Raw genomic sequence first — 17,500 nt, 5'->3', positions numbered from 1 at the left:
AGTCAACATGGGCCAGCATCCCTGCGGAACGCTTTCGACATCTTGTAGAGTCCATGCTCCGACGAATTGAGGCTGTTCTGAGGGCAAAAGGGGGGAGGGTGCAACTCAATACTAGGAAGGTGTTCTTAATGTTTTGTACACTCAGTGTATAAGTATATAGTAGAATTTGACTTACCTTTCCTAATACAGGTGTGGCCCGCGCTGAAGATGGCCTGCAACAAAAACAGTAGAACATGAAAGATTCTCCCATTATGAACCACTGACATAAATCCCATTTTACAATAACACAAAAAACACCCAGACACAACTGACTTTGAAATGTGTATGGTCTGGCCATGAGAACAACAACAACCCAGGGAGACCTGGCGGCAGAGCTCCCTATGCCTCAGGCGGAAAGAAGCCTACAGATGCGTCCCAAATGGCACCCTATTCTCTACACAGGGCCCTGCTCAAAAGTAGTGCACTATACTGTATAGGGAATAGAGTATTATTCGGAACGCAAGCAACGTGTGTTTAATGAAGTGTAGGACTTAAAGCCACTTGCTTGATTTCTAAAGGAGCTGAAGGGAAATGTATACCTCTTAGGACTCTCTATCAGCCAGCCTCCATTAGAGACAGAGAGAGACAGAGACAGAGACAGAGACAGAGACAGAGACAGAGACAGAGACAGAGACAGAGACAGAGACAGAGACAGAGACAGAGACAGAGACAGAGACAGAGACAGAGACAGAAACAGACAGACAGACAGACAGACAGACAGACAGACAGGCCGACAGACAGGCCGACAGACAGACAGACAGACAGAGAGAAGGAAGGAGCGAGACAGACAGACAGACAGACAGACAGACAGACAGACAGACAGACAGACAGACAGACAGACAGACAGACAGACAGACAGACAGACAGACAGACAGAGGGAAGGAGGGAGAGACAGATAGAAAGAGGGAAGGAGGTAGAGACAGACAGATAGACAGAGGGAAGGAGGGAGAGAGAGACAGATAGAAAGAGGGAAGGAGGTAGAGACAGACAGATAGACAGAGGGAAGGAGGGAGAGAGAGACAGCTCTCTGTGGGACTGAGCAGCCTGCCACATCACTGTCAAATCCAGAGTGAAGGAACCTTAGTCTCCTCCAACAATGAGCTGGACGTATTCTCAGAGTGAAGGAACCTTAGTCTCCTCCAACAATGAGCTGGACGTATTCTCAGAGTGAAGGAACCTTAGTCTCCTCCAACAATGAGCTGGACGTATTCTCAGAGTGAAGGAACCTTAGTCTCCTCCAACAATGAGCTGGACGTATTCTCAGAGTGAAGGAACCTTAGTCTCCTCCAACAATGAGCTGGACGTATTCTCAGAGTGAAGGAACCTTAGTCTCCTCCAACAATGAGCTGGACGTATTCTGCCTCACATTAGTCAGTCAGTCAGTCAGTCAGTCAGTCTGTCGGTCACATGAGAAAGCACTGACAGCAGTAGAAGAATAATGACATTGGTCAGAGATTCAATGGTCATTTCATTATGTTACCTCGTTACGTGATCATTCTATGTATTGCTTCTATGGTGGCTGGCTTGTAATCGAAAAAATATTAAATTCAGTTGCTAATCTTCACGTCACCCGGTAGAATATAATTGATTTCAACAAACAGAATGGATGCGTCCCAAATGGTACCCTATACCCTATATAGTGTACTACTTTTGACCACAGCCCTGGTCAAAAGTAACAAACTATATAGGGAATAGGCCCTAAGACATTCTTTATGCTCAAATAAGAAATTACTGATTGAATGCAAATATCATTCCATGATCAAAGCGTCAAACATACTACATCTCTGTTACATTAAAGGTGAAACGTCGAGGCCATTGTGCATTGTACATTCCAAGGACGTTTGGTTTTTAAAGGGAATTTAACATAAACAGAGGAAGGAGTTTTCACTAGTCCTTCAGCATGGCCTTTTCGCTGAAAAAACAAAAATATCATCGCTCTCATAGGATGCATCTCAAATGACCCATTGGGAACTGGTCGAAAGTAAAACACTATATAGGGAATAGGGTGCCATTTGAGATACACCCATAGAATTCTCAAAGATATTGCCAATATAGTGCCTGTTTGCGCTAACTCACTGTGTAATGCATGGGCTGGCGGTGCTCTCTGTTATGGGAGGTGGGCTGGGGCCGCTCATCCATTTGGTCTGGTCCACCACGGTGCGGGCATGGGGGAGGCGGCCAACGTCCCTCACCCTCACCAGCAGGTGGCGACACGTCTTCAGGATCCTCACCGCCTCGTCATGGAGGATGGCCATGAAGCTCCGCCCATTCACCTCCAGCAGCTGGTCGCCCACCTGAACACACAGAGAGGAGAGGGTGGGTGCACTGGTAGAGAGGTGGTGTATTCAGACAGGCACTGATACACACACACACACACACACACACACACACACACACACACACACACACACACACACACAGTGCCATGGCTTTTCCTGATAGTCTTGAACAGTGAATGTCATTCCAACAGTCAAGGCCAGTATTCAGGAGAGAGCAGAGCAGACATTCTGATAGCTGCAGCTCAAGGTTCAGGCAATAACACAACCTACACTGAAGCAGAACTTAGCGCACTCGAACCCGCCACAGCGATGTGTAGGCTACGCAGTTTCTTTATTGACTAACTACTGCCCTCACACACACACACTTCTTATTCTAGAAACAATCTGTGGTTTTATTCCACCATGGGAACAGGAGATACTAGCCTGGTCAAGCAGAATGACCGCTGCGCTCAACTTTCATTTCACTTCATACGTAAAGTGAAACAGCATGTGAGCTTTTGCAAGATTAGGCTGGTTTCACCAGGCTAAGGAACTACTAGAGAAAGACAGCAATTTGGTTTGATTGACTTGTGCCCTAAACCGAGTAGGATCCATCTATGGTTAGTAATGAAAACAGAAAATGCTGAAAGGAGGATATCACTGATAGTGAGAGGCCAAATCTATAGAAGGAACATCATTCATAAAACCTTGTCTTCTTAGAACACAACACAGTGGAAAAACAATCAATGATTATCTCCCAGCCTATTCATTCTTCTAATGCACAAACAAAACACTTGACAGACATGGTGATTTACAATTTTAATATTCTTCCTGTTAGACATTTATGAGAAGCAGTTAAGCTTTGATTTGAGCTTGATAATTATTAGTAAGCAAAACATGATCTACCGATCTACAGGGGATACAATAGTAATTAGTAGTATCATTATGTAACGTGACTAGTATCTAATATAAATTAAATTAATATAGATTGGAGTGTATCAATGTTGTTTTTCCATCAAGTCTTATGCTGGTCTTCTCAGAGTACCAGGATGAGTTGGTCACCTGAGTGGTCTGGGGTGGTCTAGCTCTCTCCCAGCTGCCTATTGATCTCTCTATTCTATCCAGCAGACATAAAACACATGAAAGGATGTTTTCTTTCCCCACTCCTTAAAAAATAAGAAAAAAAGAGTGAGTTGGTCTAAACACAGGAGAAGCTGACAAGACACCATGGCATTACTGAACCTCTTCCATTGGCCTTTTCTCTTTCCACAAGAGGAAGTAAAGAGGGGAATTAGTTATTGACTTCTTCCCTCCTCTCTCTCCCTCCCTCCCTCCCTCCCAACACTAATGCATTTACATTCAGAGGAAGAATCAGCTTGAGTGAACCTCCATAACTCATTGAAGTGGAGGGAGAGTGGAGGGAGGGATGGGAGGGTAAGAGGGGAGAGAGGGAGTGAGGGTGAGAGGGCCAGATTTACACCCCCCAGCCGAGGTCTCTTGAGCTGCAGCCTCTGGAGGGGAGAGTGTTACTGTAGGGCTCTGCTCAAAAGTAGTGCACTATAAAGGGAATAGGGTACCATTTGGGACGCACCCACGGTCTGTGTCCCCCCAAACCCCCTGCCTCTGTAATGCTTACTCTGTGACAATATGGGACCCCTCCAGCGTACTGGAACTCAAATGCTCAAAGTCGATAGATTGAACCGTCATATCCAAGTGGCTGTTTCATTGATCATCTGAGACGGTTATGTGTCAGACGAGATTGAGAGGAGAGGAGCAATTGTTCATACACAATGTTCTTGTGCTTCCTCAGAGAGAGAGCGAGAGAGAGAGAGAGAGAGAGAGAGAGAGAGAGAGAGAGAGAGAGAGAGAGAGAGAGAGAGAGAGAGAGAGAGAGAGAGAGAGAGAATAATAGATAGTTCAATGCAGACTAAAAGGGCAGGCTGCTATTTTGGGCAGCCGAGACAGTTGGCTGACTTTAGATGGTGTGTGGCCTGAGAGAGAGTAGCCATAAAGGACACCGGTAGAGCAAATGGATAATCTCCCAAGGACACTAAATGTTCTTTTTCAGAGGGTCCTGTCCCATCGCTAGCCAAAGAGACAAGACACTGGCGCTTATCTGTGGATGAGAAGCGACAGACAGACACATCACTGGGCTGGCCTGTTGAAAGAAAGGGAAAGGAAGGGCTGGAGGCTGGACCGATCCCCGCGGGGGAGCGACACTAATTAAAGGCCATGTCAGGGCACCCAGCGGACAACAGCTGGATCCAGATTGGCTGATAGAGGTCCTCGTTACAGGGCTGACACCTGGATGGTTTGACGGTGTCTTATTGCTCCTCAGTGATAGGATGACTAATAGGATGTATTTAGTGGAGTTTAGTTTACCTCCTGTCAGAGGACAAGAGAGGACAGGAGAGGACAGGACAGGAGTGGACGGGAGTGGACAGGAGTGGACAGGAGTGGACAGGAGTGGACAGGAGAGTGACAGGAGAGGAGAGGACAGGAGAGGAGTGGACAGGAGTGGACGGGAGTGGACAGGAGAGTGACAGGAGAGGAGAGGACAGGAGAGGACAGGACAGGACAGGAGTGGACAGGACAGGAGTGGACAGGAGTGGACAGGAGAGTGACAGGAGAGGAGAGGACAGGAGAGGACAGGACAGGACAGGAGTGGACAGGACAGGAGTGGACAGGAGTGGACGGGAGTGGACAGGAGAGTGACAGGAGAGGAGAGGACAGGAGAGGACAGGACAGGACAGGAGAGGAGCGGTTTCTCTTAGCTTCTGCAAAATAACTCCAGAAAAGGCCTTGAATCCAAAGAGCAACCTTGAATTAGCCTCATTAAACCAGCCTGATCTTGCTAGCTCACATGCTGGTTCATTGCACGTATCAAGACATGAGCACAGCATTCAGTCTGCTTGACCATGCTAACATTGTTTGTCCCTGCTTCTCAAGAGTATTTCTCTAACACATCATTCACAGGGCTATGCATCACTTCATCCATTTATAACCAACGGGTTATATTTAGAACATTAACCTGTGTCTAATTGGATGGTTTTAGGAGTGATTCATGTCATTTCATCTTATGCATTGATGTAGTGGTAAAAAAACAATAGGTGTGTAAACTCTGATCGCTGGTCATGATGAAAAAAGTAACACTCCCTATCCTTTCAATACTTTTGCTTGGGTGAATTGTCGAGCAAAAAAAAAAAGTGGTCAAACTGTGTTTGCCCTCCACTACACCACTGGTCTTATGGATACATATGCGTATCAAGTTATGCATTCATAGCCACGTTCTGAGACATGGCATAATCATTAATGGACAAACTGTGTTACACTATTAAGCCAAATGAGCAATGGAATTATTTCAGCTGTATCTATCAGGAGTGGTGCAGTAATAGATTAGCATTCATACTTTACAGCTGTCAGTGTGTGTGTGTGTGTGTGTGTGTGTGTGTGTGTGTGTGTGTGTGTGTGTGTGTGTGTGTGTGTGTGTGTGTGTGTGTGTGTGTGTGTGTGTGTGTGTGTGTGTGTGTGTGTGTGTGTGTGTGTTTTATTCATTTTAAACCTCAGCCCTTTCCTTTTCTCCTTAGAACAGATATTCATAAACTAAGCCCACTATCAGTAAACACGATTTGTATTCAAGGCAGTAAGAGGTAAAACTTTAATTAATAAATCTCCTAATTAATGCCCGCAACCCCATACAGCTTTACGTGTTTCCCACTGATATATCTCAGAGGTAGCAGACAGACAGGCCTCAAGTCAGTGTTCACCAGGCTGAGGTAAGAGAGCGGTAGAGGCAGCGTTTCCCAAACTCGGTCCTCGGGACACTAAGGGGTGCACGTTTTGGTTTTTGCCCTAATACTACACAGCTGATTCAAATGATCAAAGCTTGATGATTAGTTGATTATTTGAATCCACTGTGTAGTGCTAGGGCAAAAAACAAAACGTTTTTGGGAGTCTGGGAAATCCTGGGAAGAAAGAGGACAAGGGACATGAGAGACGGACAGAGGGAGTGAAAACAGAGAGAGAGAGGGAGAGAGGTAAAGGCAAACAGAGACGGCCTCCTGAGGGGAACAGACAGCCTCTTTACCTACTTCCTCCTCTAATGTCAATATCACTCACTCTGCCACGGACAGTCCAGGTTGTCATCCAGTGGTGGCTAGTGGCACATTAATCGGAAGATGTGCTTATAGAAATGTCTGGAACGGAATGAATGGAACAGTATGAAACACACCAAACCACGTGTTTGATACCATTGCACCAATTCCATTCCAGACATTCCTATGAGGCGTCCTCCTCTCACCAGCCTCCGCTGTCATTGTGAGTAGCATTGGCCCCGGAGCCCTAGTCTCCATCCAAAATGGCACCCTATTCATGCACTACACTGAGTGTAGATGAAGGGGAGGAGACAGGTTAAAGAAGGATTTTTAAGCCTTGAGACAATTGAGACATGGATTGTGAGGGTGAATGGGCGCATTGGTTTGTGTCAAGAACTGCAACGCTGCTGGGTTTTTCATGCTCAACAGTTTCCCTTGTGTATCAAGAATGGTACACCACCCAAAGGACATCCAGCCAATTTGACACAACTGTGGGAAGCAGTGGAGTCAACATGGGCCAGCATCCCTGTGGAACGCTTTCCACACCTTGTACAGTCCATGCCCTGACGAATTGAGGCTATTCTGAGGGCAAATGGGAGGGAGGTGTTCTTAATGCTTTGTACACTCAGTGCATATGGCACACTATTAGTGCACTATATAGGGAATAGGGTACCATTTGTGACACAGCCCTAACACTCAGCTGCTAGCGTGCCTGGCCTCAGTCCCTGCCTCCCCCTGCCACAGCCAGCTAGAGAGCACAACACAGCCTTCATCTCTTCATTTCTCTGTCAAAGAAACTCTGCCAAAATGTCAAATCTTTCAAGAGACCAGGCTTAGATTTAGTGTGGCTTTCTGTTGTTTTTTTATAGCTCTGTTTCTGGGAGAAGATTTGTCCTCCTAAGGGGGATGGCATGTTTGAACTGGGGTTTAGTGAGATAGATACCTGCCAGATCTCTTTCCGAACCCAGCCATGCCATGATACAATGGTGCCATGATTCAGTCATGCTGTTTACAAGCACACTAGTCCTGCTTCAGTCATCTGAGTTGAAGAAAACAGCAGACTAAATAAAATAATAGAGTGCAATGACCGACGTTTTGTACGTTTTTATATTTTAGTCAATTAAAAGGTGTCTGCCAGGTTTCGACACAGCGACATAGACCACAGAAGACTCTTACCCCCTCTGCTTCGCGGTGTCTGAACCTTGTGGTTGCATTTTAGTCGCTGTGGTGGGGTGAAACAATTTCAATAGGATATGCATGGTAATAATCTGTTAATACCTTGAGTCCCCCGTGGTCTGCAGCCGAGCCGGGGTCTACTCCAGTGATGAAGATACCCAGGCCATACTCCGCCCCTCCCCTGATCATCAGGCCCAGAGAGAGACCATCGTCCAGGTTCAGGTTCACCTTCAGGGACAGACAGAGAGGGCAGTCACCAGACATCCTGGAAGTGACAGTGTGCATCCCAAATGGTACCCAATTATTTTAAGTATGCAACATAAAGAATGTCCGAGCACCCTTGCTTTACAAATTACTGTATATATCAAAGGTGCAGAGGTAACATCAACCATTCCCTCCTACACATGAGGCTAGATGCCCAGAGGGAGGAGTCCCAAATTAAAGACCTGACTCTCCATTGGCCGAGATTCACGTCCCCTGGCTCCGCCTGAAGACTAGCAACACATCATCATACCCTGTATGGGGGCCTGGGGCCTGGGGCCTGGGGCCTGGGGCCTGGGGCCTGGGCTGAGATATAGTACTAACAGGGGCTTCGTCCCAAATAGCATCCCATTCCCTACATAGTGCACTACTTTTGACCAGGGATAAAGGCCCAGTCGTGGTCAAAAGTTTTGAGAATGACACAAATATTAATTTTCACAAAGTCTGCTGCCTCAGGTTTTATGATGGCAATTTGCATATACTCCAGAATGTTATGAAGAGTGATCAGATGAATTGCAATTAATTGCAAAGTCCCTATTTGCCATAAAAAATGAACTTAATCCCCAAAAAATAATTCCAATGCATTTCAGCTCTGCCACAAAAGGACCAGCTGAAATCATGTCAGTGATTCTCTCGTTAACACAGGTGAGAGTGTTGACGAGGACAGGGCTGGAGATCACTCTGTCATGCTGATTGAGTTAGAATAACAGACTGGAAGATGTAAAAGGAGGGTGGTGCTTGAAATCATTGTTCTTCCTCTGTTAACCATGGTTACCTGCAAGGAAACACGTGCCGTCATCATTGCTTTGCACAAAAGCGCTTCACAGGCAAGGATATTGCTGCTAGTAAGATTGCACCTAAATCAACCATTTATCGGATCATCAAGAACTTCAAGGAGAGAGGTTCAATTGTTGTGAAGAAGGCTTCAGGGCGCCCAAGAAAGTCCAGCAAGCGCCAGGACCATCTCCTAAAGTTGATTCAGCTGCGGGATCGGGGCACCACCAGTGCAGAGCTTGCTCAGGAATGGCAGCAGGCAGGTGTGAGTGCATCTGCACGCACAGTGAGGCGAAGACTTTTGGAGGATGGCCTGGTGTCAAGAAGGGCATCGAGAAAGCCACTTCTCTCCAGGAAAAACATCAGGGACATACTGATATTCTGCAAAAGGTACAGGGATTAGACTGCTGAGGACTGGGGTAAAGTCATTCCGATTGTTTGGGGCATCCGGAAAAAAGCCTGTCAGGAGAAGACAAGGTGAGCGCTACCATCAGTCCTGTGTTATGCCAACAGTAAAGCATCCTGAGACCATTCATGTGTGTGGTTGCTTCTCAGTCAAGGGAGTGGGATCACTCACAATTTTGCCTAAGAACACAGCCATGATCAGTTTGGTGACGATTTCCAGCATGATGGAGCACCTTGCCATAAGGCAAAAGTGATAACTAAGTGGCTCGGGGAACAAAACATCGAGATTTTGGGTCCATGGCCAGGAAACTCCCCAGACCTTAATCCCATTGAGAACTTGTGGTCGATCCTCAAGAGGCGGGAGGACAAACAAAACCCCACAAATTCTGACAAACTCCAAGCATTGATTATGCAAGAATGGGCTGCCATCAGTCAGGATGTGGCCCAGAAGTTAATTGACAGCATGCCAGGGCGGATTGCAGAGGTCTTGAAAAAGAAGGGTCAACACTGCAAATATTGACTCTTTGCATAAACTTAATGTAATTGTCAATAAAGCCTTTGACACATGGAATGCTTGTAATTACACTTCAGTATACCATAGTAACATCTGACAAAAATATCTAAAAACACTGAAGCAGCAAACTTTGTGAAGACCAATACTTGTGTCATTCTCAAAACTTTTGACCACGACTGTAGTATATAGAGAATAGGATGCCATTTAAGACTATATCACTGTCACTTTTATTACATTTAACATCTCAGGCTATCTGAATCTCACCCAAATACAGAGAAAAATAAACAGTTAGAAATGTTCTGCAGGATTAAATTAGCCCCCGTAGCCCTTGACTATTCCCACAGTTTATTTACTGAATGTAAATCTGTTTTTAAGATGCTTGGGCTGAGTTTGGCCATCATCTTAGTTTCCTTTTAAATCTGCAGTGCTGTGCAAAGCTTTGTACCGTACCCCGGCTGCCTGGCTGGTCTGTGGCGCTGATGATGCAGTCTCACATCAATAGATGAGAGCGGTACCGGACAGAGCAGAGGAAAGCACAGGGCTGGGCTGCACCCCAAATGGCACCTTATTCACTATATAAATTAGATCACTACTTAGACCAGGGCCCATGGGGCTCTTGTCAAAAGTAGTGCACTACATAGGGAATAGGGTGCCATTTGTGATGCTGCCTGGGTAAATGGAGAGCTCAGTGAGGCTCCACGTCGATTTCTGCCTCCTCCTCCTCCTCCTCCTCCTCCTCCTCCTCCTCCTCCTCCTCCTCTTCCTCCTCATCTTCCTCCTCCTCCTCTTCCTCCTCCTCCTCCTCTTTCTCTTCCTCCTCCTTCTCCTGTTCACCCCCGCCATTAGTTGTGTGTTGTCAAACATGAGTGGCCATTTGACCGCTATGTCAGCCATATTGAAACAACTGAGAGAAAATATGTTTTAGATTCTCTGAGGTATTCAATCCACTCACCGTCTTCTCAAGCGTCTCCTGTGTGTGTCCTGTACGTCTCTGGCTGTGTTGTGGTCCCAGGGTGCTTTGCTGCTCCTGCTGCTCTAGGTCGGAGGGAGGGGACACACTGCGGCCCTGAGGGTCCACCCAGGCATACATGTGGTTGGTGACATACCCCCCAGGGATACGGCCCACTGAACACATTGACATGGCCAGCTTCTTACAGCCTTTCAGGACCTGCATGGAGGAGAGGGGAGGGGATTCAGTTCAGTTAAAAACACTTTATTCATCGCAAAGGGTAATTGAATCTGTGCATGTGAGAGTGCAACAACAACATGACAGTATACCACAGACATACAGTACCACACATGACATGTAGTACAGCAGCGTGGGTGGAAGAAGAGGACAGGGGTGTTGTTTGCTAACGTCAGTCATGACGTGGCTCTATAGAACAGCTAACACTGTAGCTAACACACACACCAGTGTTTTCCCTATATTAATTTAGCTGCGGCGGGCTGGTAAAACGTTTTCACTGTAAACTTAAACTAGATATAAAATATGTAGAAAAGATAATGGAGCTATATATTTTTTAATAAGATCCTCTTTGAGAACTAACAACCACCTAAATAAAAACTACAATGTTTGAGTCACTCAGATACTGTAGCATAAGAACATGGCATAAGCCAAAATGTGTAGAATTGTAGGAAATGTGCTTTAAAACAGCTCCATTTAGTCTCTGCGACCAAGAGGGCCTCTATAGGTTTTGGTCAGAGACCGCACCATTAGCCATGCCCACTGCATCTCTGCTGAAAATAATCCTAGCGGGAAACACTGCACACACACACACACACACACACACACACACACACACACACACACACACACACACACACACACACACACCCGCCCACAGACACACACCAGTGCTCACACACAGACACACACACAGACACACATACACAAACCAGCCCACACACACACACACACAGACACACAGACACACACACAGACACACACACATTCCACTCTGTGTCACAGCCGGATATACCACGTCACATCGGCCTTGTAAGTCTAGCTGATTATGTACGTAGAGGCTCCACCATAATGGGATGATATAGATGCATCCTCTCAGGATGAACCTTCGTCATACCTCCATCACTGTCTTCATTGTGTTCTGATTGAAAACAGTGAAGCTCATAGCTGGCGTCTAGCAGCAGAGTCTAACATCATGCAGCTTCTTTATGAGCTGGAGAATTAGAGTGGTTGAGGCCACAGCTCTCTCAGTGGCTGTCCTCTGACTCATCTGCACAGACATATATATACACAGGGCCACACACACAGGACCACACACACACAGGGCCAAACACACACAGGGCCACACACACACATGGCCAAACACACACAGGGCCACACACACACAGGGTCAAACACACAAAGGGCCAAACACACACAGGGCCAAACACACACAGGGCCAAACACACACAGGGCCAAACACACACAGGGCCACACACACACAGGGCCAAACACACACAGGGCCAAACACACACAGGGCCACACATACACAGGGCCAAACACACACAGGGCCACACACACACAGGGCCACACACACACAGGGCCAAACACACACAGGGCCACACACACACATGGCCAAACACACACAGGGCCACACATACACAGGGCCAAACACACACAGGGCCAAACACACACAGGGTCAAACACACACAGGGCCAAACACACACAGGGCCAAACACAGACATACACACACACACTGTAATACGTCTCTACACAACAAAGTCTGAGGGGGCAGGGGCATCATGTGGTGAGAAGGATCTCCCTGGAGGCAACACGCTGTCCCTATCTACAGGATGGCTGTCTGATCCTTTAGAGAGAGAGAGACAGAGAGAGAGCCAGAGAGAGAGAAGTAGAGAGAGAGAGAGAGAGAGAGAGAGAGAGAGAGAGAGAGAGAGAGAGAGAGAGAGAGAGAGAGAGAGAGAGAGAGAGAGAGAGAGAGAAAGAGAGAAAGAGAGAGAGAGAGAGAGAGCGAGAGAGTGAGAGAGCGAGAGAGAGAGAGAAAAACAACCTCATAGAGCCTCAGGACAGCACTCAGAAAATCTGGTCCAACCAAATCATCACAAAGCAAAAAAGAAAAATATATCAACTATTGGAAAGAAACCACAAAAAAATCAAAGTAAACTTCAATGCTATTTGGCTCTAAACAGACAGTACATGGTGGCAGACTATCTGACCACTGTGACTGATAGAAAACTGAGGAAAACAATGACTAGGTACAGACTCAGTGAGCACAGTCTGGCTATAGAGACCGGTCATCACAGGCAAACCTGGCTGCCCAGAGAGGACAGGCTGTGCTCACTCTGCTCCAGGGGAGAGGTAGAGACAGAGCTGCATTTCCTATTACACTGTGACAAATACTCAGACGTAAGAGAATCTTTCTTTCCCAAAATTATCATTCAGTACAAAGAATTTGAAACTATAAAAGAGGAAGAAAAAATCCAATATTTATTGGTTGAAAAGCCAAAAATGTGTCCTCCTGCCACAACCTGAGGGACAGCCAGTGAAAAGTATAATGTATTGTCAATAATATTTCCTGTTTTGTTTTGGCTTTCATACCATGTAATGTGTCTTCTCAGTCATGTTGAGATTGTTCGACTACTATTGCTTTAATGTATTGTTATTCTCATTAATATTGTTGTTGTAGTTGCTGTTAACGGTAATCCCATTTCCACTACTACTATTATTATTATTGCTGTTGGTCCCACCATTTTTGTTATATCTATACTTTGACAATATAAGTAATTTTAATTGCCATGTCAATAAAGTCTATTGAATTGAATTAGAGAGAGAGAGAGAGAGAGAGAGAGAGAGAGAGAGAGAGAGAGAGAGAGAGAGAGAGAGAGAGAGAGAGAGAGAGAGAGGTGAACGATGGGTGACACGAAATGGATCAGGGATGACAGGAGAAAAAGAAAGAAGAAAGAAATAAAGATGGTAGAAGACGGCAGGCAAGAGGAGGCTTTTAATAAAGAGAAACAGGAAGCAGGGCATACAATAGGACTGACAGTTCAGTAATGAAGACAGACCAGTCAGACACAAGCAGGGGAGATGAGAAATGTACGAGCCAGGGCAGAGCTGAGCCATACACTAAACTAATGAGGGAGCGAATGAGCTGTCACACGACCAATAACTGGAACTCATGTAAAGTGCATTAGCTAGCATCTTACACCAACCTAACCCTGGAAAGCGTCTCCATAGTCACTCTCAGGGAATAGGGTGCAGAGTAAAAGACAATGTGTGTCCCAAATGGCCACTTATGGGCCCTGGTCAAAGGAATAGGGTGCCATCTCCAGGAGAGAGCTGTGCTGGAGAATGGTAGGCCCTGCAGGGCCCTCCATGGAGCTTCAGCAAAGGAAGATGAGATAGATAGCACACATGTTGTGCATGGGATGAGAACTCACCCATTGATTAAGCTATAGCTAGTTTGTCCTTCCTCTTCATTTTATATCAGCATGGACTGAATTCTACTTCCGTGAAAGAGCAGATAAATGATGCCACATTTCAACAAACCACTGCTGCCCCCTCAAAGCAAAATAGCAGCTCTTTAAACTCATTCCAAGGCTGCATCCCAAATGGCACCCTATTCCATACATAGTGCACTACTTTTGACCAGAGCCCTATGAGCCCTGGTCAAAAGGAGTGCAGGGAATAGGGTGCCATTTGGGACGCAGAACAAGCCTGGCCGTGATCCACTTTGATAATACTGACCACGCCATGGCAGCTGAGCACAAATGCTTCACGGGTTCTGCCGAGACTGCCCTTCCTTCTGGTTCGGGCAGGCTTCGGCGTTCGTCGTCACCGGAATACTAGCTGCTGCCGATCTATGTTTCATGTTTCTATGTTAATCTGGTTGTTCTCTAGTGTTGCACACCTGTTTCCAATTATGGTATTATGTCCTTCCCTATTTAACCTGTTCACTCCCACTGTGTGTTGTGCGTGTTTGTTACTTGTTTCGAGTGTCGTTTGTGAGCGGGTTTGCTCCTCCCTGTGTTGGAGGTTTTGCTTGTTTCTTTACTATACAATAAAGTAGATTTTCCTTTCATTCTGTGTCCTGCGCTTGACTCTGGCCTACCGCATTCCACAGACATTCATGACAGAAACACGCACCACTATGGAGTCAGCAGGAACAGCCAGATTAACCGAGACGATGGAGGAACGAGTCCAACAACAAGAGATGATGATTCAGACTCGGTGTCACCATGGAACGAGTGTTCCAGACGATGGAACGATGGGAGAGAGGGGGTATCCCGTCACCATCTCCAACCACTCAACCACCTACAACACTGGTCACCACTCCGCCACCTGGGTCCAGTGGGATTCGGCTCTCGCTCCCGAGGGCATATGACGGTACACCTGCCGGGTGCCAGGGATTTCTCCTCCAGGTAGAGCTCTACCTGGCCAACATTCACCTGGCGCCCTCGGGATACGAGAGCCAACGCCGAGTGGGGAGGAATAGACTCGAGAACTGTCCGCTACGAGGATTTCACCCGCCGCTTCCGGGTGGTATTCGATATTCCACCAGAGGGGAGAGCGGCGGGTGAACGTCTGTTCCACCTACGACAGGAGATGAGGAGCGCGCAGGAGTTTGCGCTGGAGTTTAGAACTTTAGCAGCCAGCGCGGGATGGAATGAGAGGGCCCTGATCGACCATTATCGTTGCAGCTTAAGGGAGGACGTCCGTCCGGAACTAGCCTGCAGGGACACCGATCTCAACCTGGACCAACTGGTGGACATGTCTATCAGGTTGGATAACCTGTTGGCAGCCCGCGGACGTTTTGATCGGGGGCCGTCCATTCCATCCCCCAGCACCTCCAAGCCTACCCCCATGGAGCTCGGGGAGGTGCTGCGGTTAGGGAGACGGGGAGAGGGACTGTCCCCTGCACCAACTGTGGCCGCAGAGGACACACTGCTGGTCTGTGCTGGGGAGGGTCCTCAAGAGGTCGAGGCAGCAGGCAGAGCACTGGTCGACCGTCTCAGGTGAGTAGGCACCCGACTCACCCAGAGCCCCCTGTTGCTAATCTGTGTATTGATATTGTTTTTCCAGAGTTTTTCCCCCATTCCCAGCATAAGGCGCTAGTAGATTCAGGCGCGGCTGGGAATTTTATTGATCGCCAGTATGCTCGTAGTTTAGGGATCCCTACTGTGTCTGTTGATAAACCTTTCCCTGTGCATGCATTAGATAGTCGCCCGTTAGGGTCAGGCATAATCAGGGAGGTCACCGCTCCACTTCTGATGAGGACGCAGGGGGGTCATGAGGAGAGGATTAGCCTCTATCTGATTGATTCTCCTGCGTATCCTGTGGTGTTGGGACTTCCCTGGTTAACCATTCATGACCCCACGATTTCATGGCAACAGAGGGCTCTCAAGGGATGGTCCGGTCAGTGTTCAGGGAGGTGTGTAGGAGTTTCCTTGGGGGCAACTACGGTGGAAAGTCCAAACCAGATTTCCACTATGCACATTCCTGCCGAGTATGCCGATTTGGCTATCGCCTTCAGTAAAAAGAGGGTGACTAAATTACCACCCCATCGTCCGGGGGATTGCGCCATAAATCTCCAGGTAGGAGCTGCACTTCCCCGGAGTCACGTGTATCCTTTGTCTCAGGAGGAGAGGGCGGCTATGGAGACATATGTCACCGAATCTCTGAGACAGGGATACATTCGGCCATCCACTTCACCTGTCTCCTCAAGTTTCTTTTTTGTGAAGAAGAAAGATGGTGGGTTATGCCCGTGCATTGATTACCATGGCTTAAATCAGATTACCATCAAGTACAGCTATCCATTACCCCTGATAGCTAGTATGACGGAATCAATGCACGGGGCACGCTTCTTCACAAAATTGGATCTCAGGAGCGCGTACAACCTAGTGCATATCCGGGAGGGAGATGAGTGGAAGACGGCATTTAGTACCACCTCTTGGACATTATGAGTATCTTGTCATGCCATACGGGTTAATGAATGCTCCATCAGTTTTCCAATCATTTGTGGATGAGATTTTCAGGGACCTGCACGGACAAGGGGTAGTGGTGTATATTGATGACATCCTTATATACTCCACTACAAGGGCCGAGCATCTGTCCCTGGTGCGTAAAGTGCTTGGAAGACTGTTGGAGCATGACCTGTATGCTAAGGCAGAGAAATGCCTGTTCTTTCAGGAGTCCATCTCCTTCCTAGGGTACCACATGTCCGCGTCTGGGGTGAGGATGGAGAGTGACTGCATTTCGGCCGTGCGTAATTGGCCGACTCCAACCACGGTGAAGGAGGTGCAGCGGTTCTTGGGGTTTGCCAACTACTACCGGAGATTTATCCGGGGCTTTGGTCAGGTAGCGGCTCCCATTACCTCCTTGCTGAAGGGGGGACCAGTGCATCTGCAGTGTTCAGCTGAGGCGGACAGGGCTTTTAGTCACCTGAAGGACCTGTTTACCTAGGCTCCATTGCTGGCTCATCCGGATCCCTCCTTGGCCTTCACGGTTGAGGTGGACGCGTCCGAGGCTGGGATAGGTGCTGTACTTTCTCAGCGCTCGGGCACGCCACCCAAGCTCCGCCCCTGTGCTTTCTTTTCGAAGAAGCTCAGCCCGGTGGAGCGCTACTATGATGTGGGGGACCGGGAGCTGTTGGCTGTGGTCAAAGCCCTGAAAGCGTGGAGACATTGGCTTGAGGGGGCTAAACACCCTTTTCTCATTTTGACTGACACCGCAATCTGGAGTACATCCGAGCGGAGAAGAGGTTAAACCCTCGCCAGGCAAGGTGGTCCATGTTTCTCACCCGTTTTGTTTTCACCCTTTCTTACAGATCAGGCTCCCAGAATGCTAAGGCAGATGCTCTGTCCCGACTGTATGACACGGAGGAGAGTTCCGTGGAGTCCACTCCCATACTTCCGGCGTCGTGTCTGGTGGCACCGGTGGTATGGGAGGTTGACGTGTACATCGAGCGGGCGTTGCGTAACGAACCCACTCCTCCCCAGTGTCCAGTACTGGTGGCCAC

The 17,500-nt window shown here is 47.6% G+C and overlaps 1 protein-coding gene across 1 annotated transcript in view; it reads right to left on the bottom strand.

Moving 5' to 3' along the window:
- Positions 1 to 17,500, bottom strand: part of LOC121583090 (whirlin-like) — an 81,868-nt gene that overhangs the window by 15,987 nt on the left and 48,381 nt on the right. The window contains exons 3-6 of the mRNA XM_045226984.1: positions 10,474 to 10,689; positions 7,670 to 7,795; positions 2,116 to 2,333; positions 176 to 212 (exon numbers count right to left, since the gene is read on the bottom strand). Of these exons, the coding sequence (XP_045082919.1) occupies positions 176 to 212; positions 2,116 to 2,333; positions 7,670 to 7,795; positions 10,474 to 10,689 (597 nt within the window). The remainder of the gene's footprint in view (positions 1 to 175; positions 213 to 2,115; positions 2,334 to 7,669; positions 7,796 to 10,473; positions 10,690 to 17,500) is intronic.

This window comes from Coregonus clupeaformis, chromosome 18 (assembly GCF_020615455.1).
Source record: "Coregonus clupeaformis isolate EN_2021a chromosome 18, ASM2061545v1, whole genome shotgun sequence".
NCBI classification, from domain to species: Eukaryota; Metazoa; Chordata; class Actinopteri; order Salmoniformes; family Salmonidae; genus Coregonus; species Coregonus clupeaformis.
Note: the sequence above shows the minus strand (reverse complement) of the source record. Positions and strands in the feature narration are given on the sequence as shown.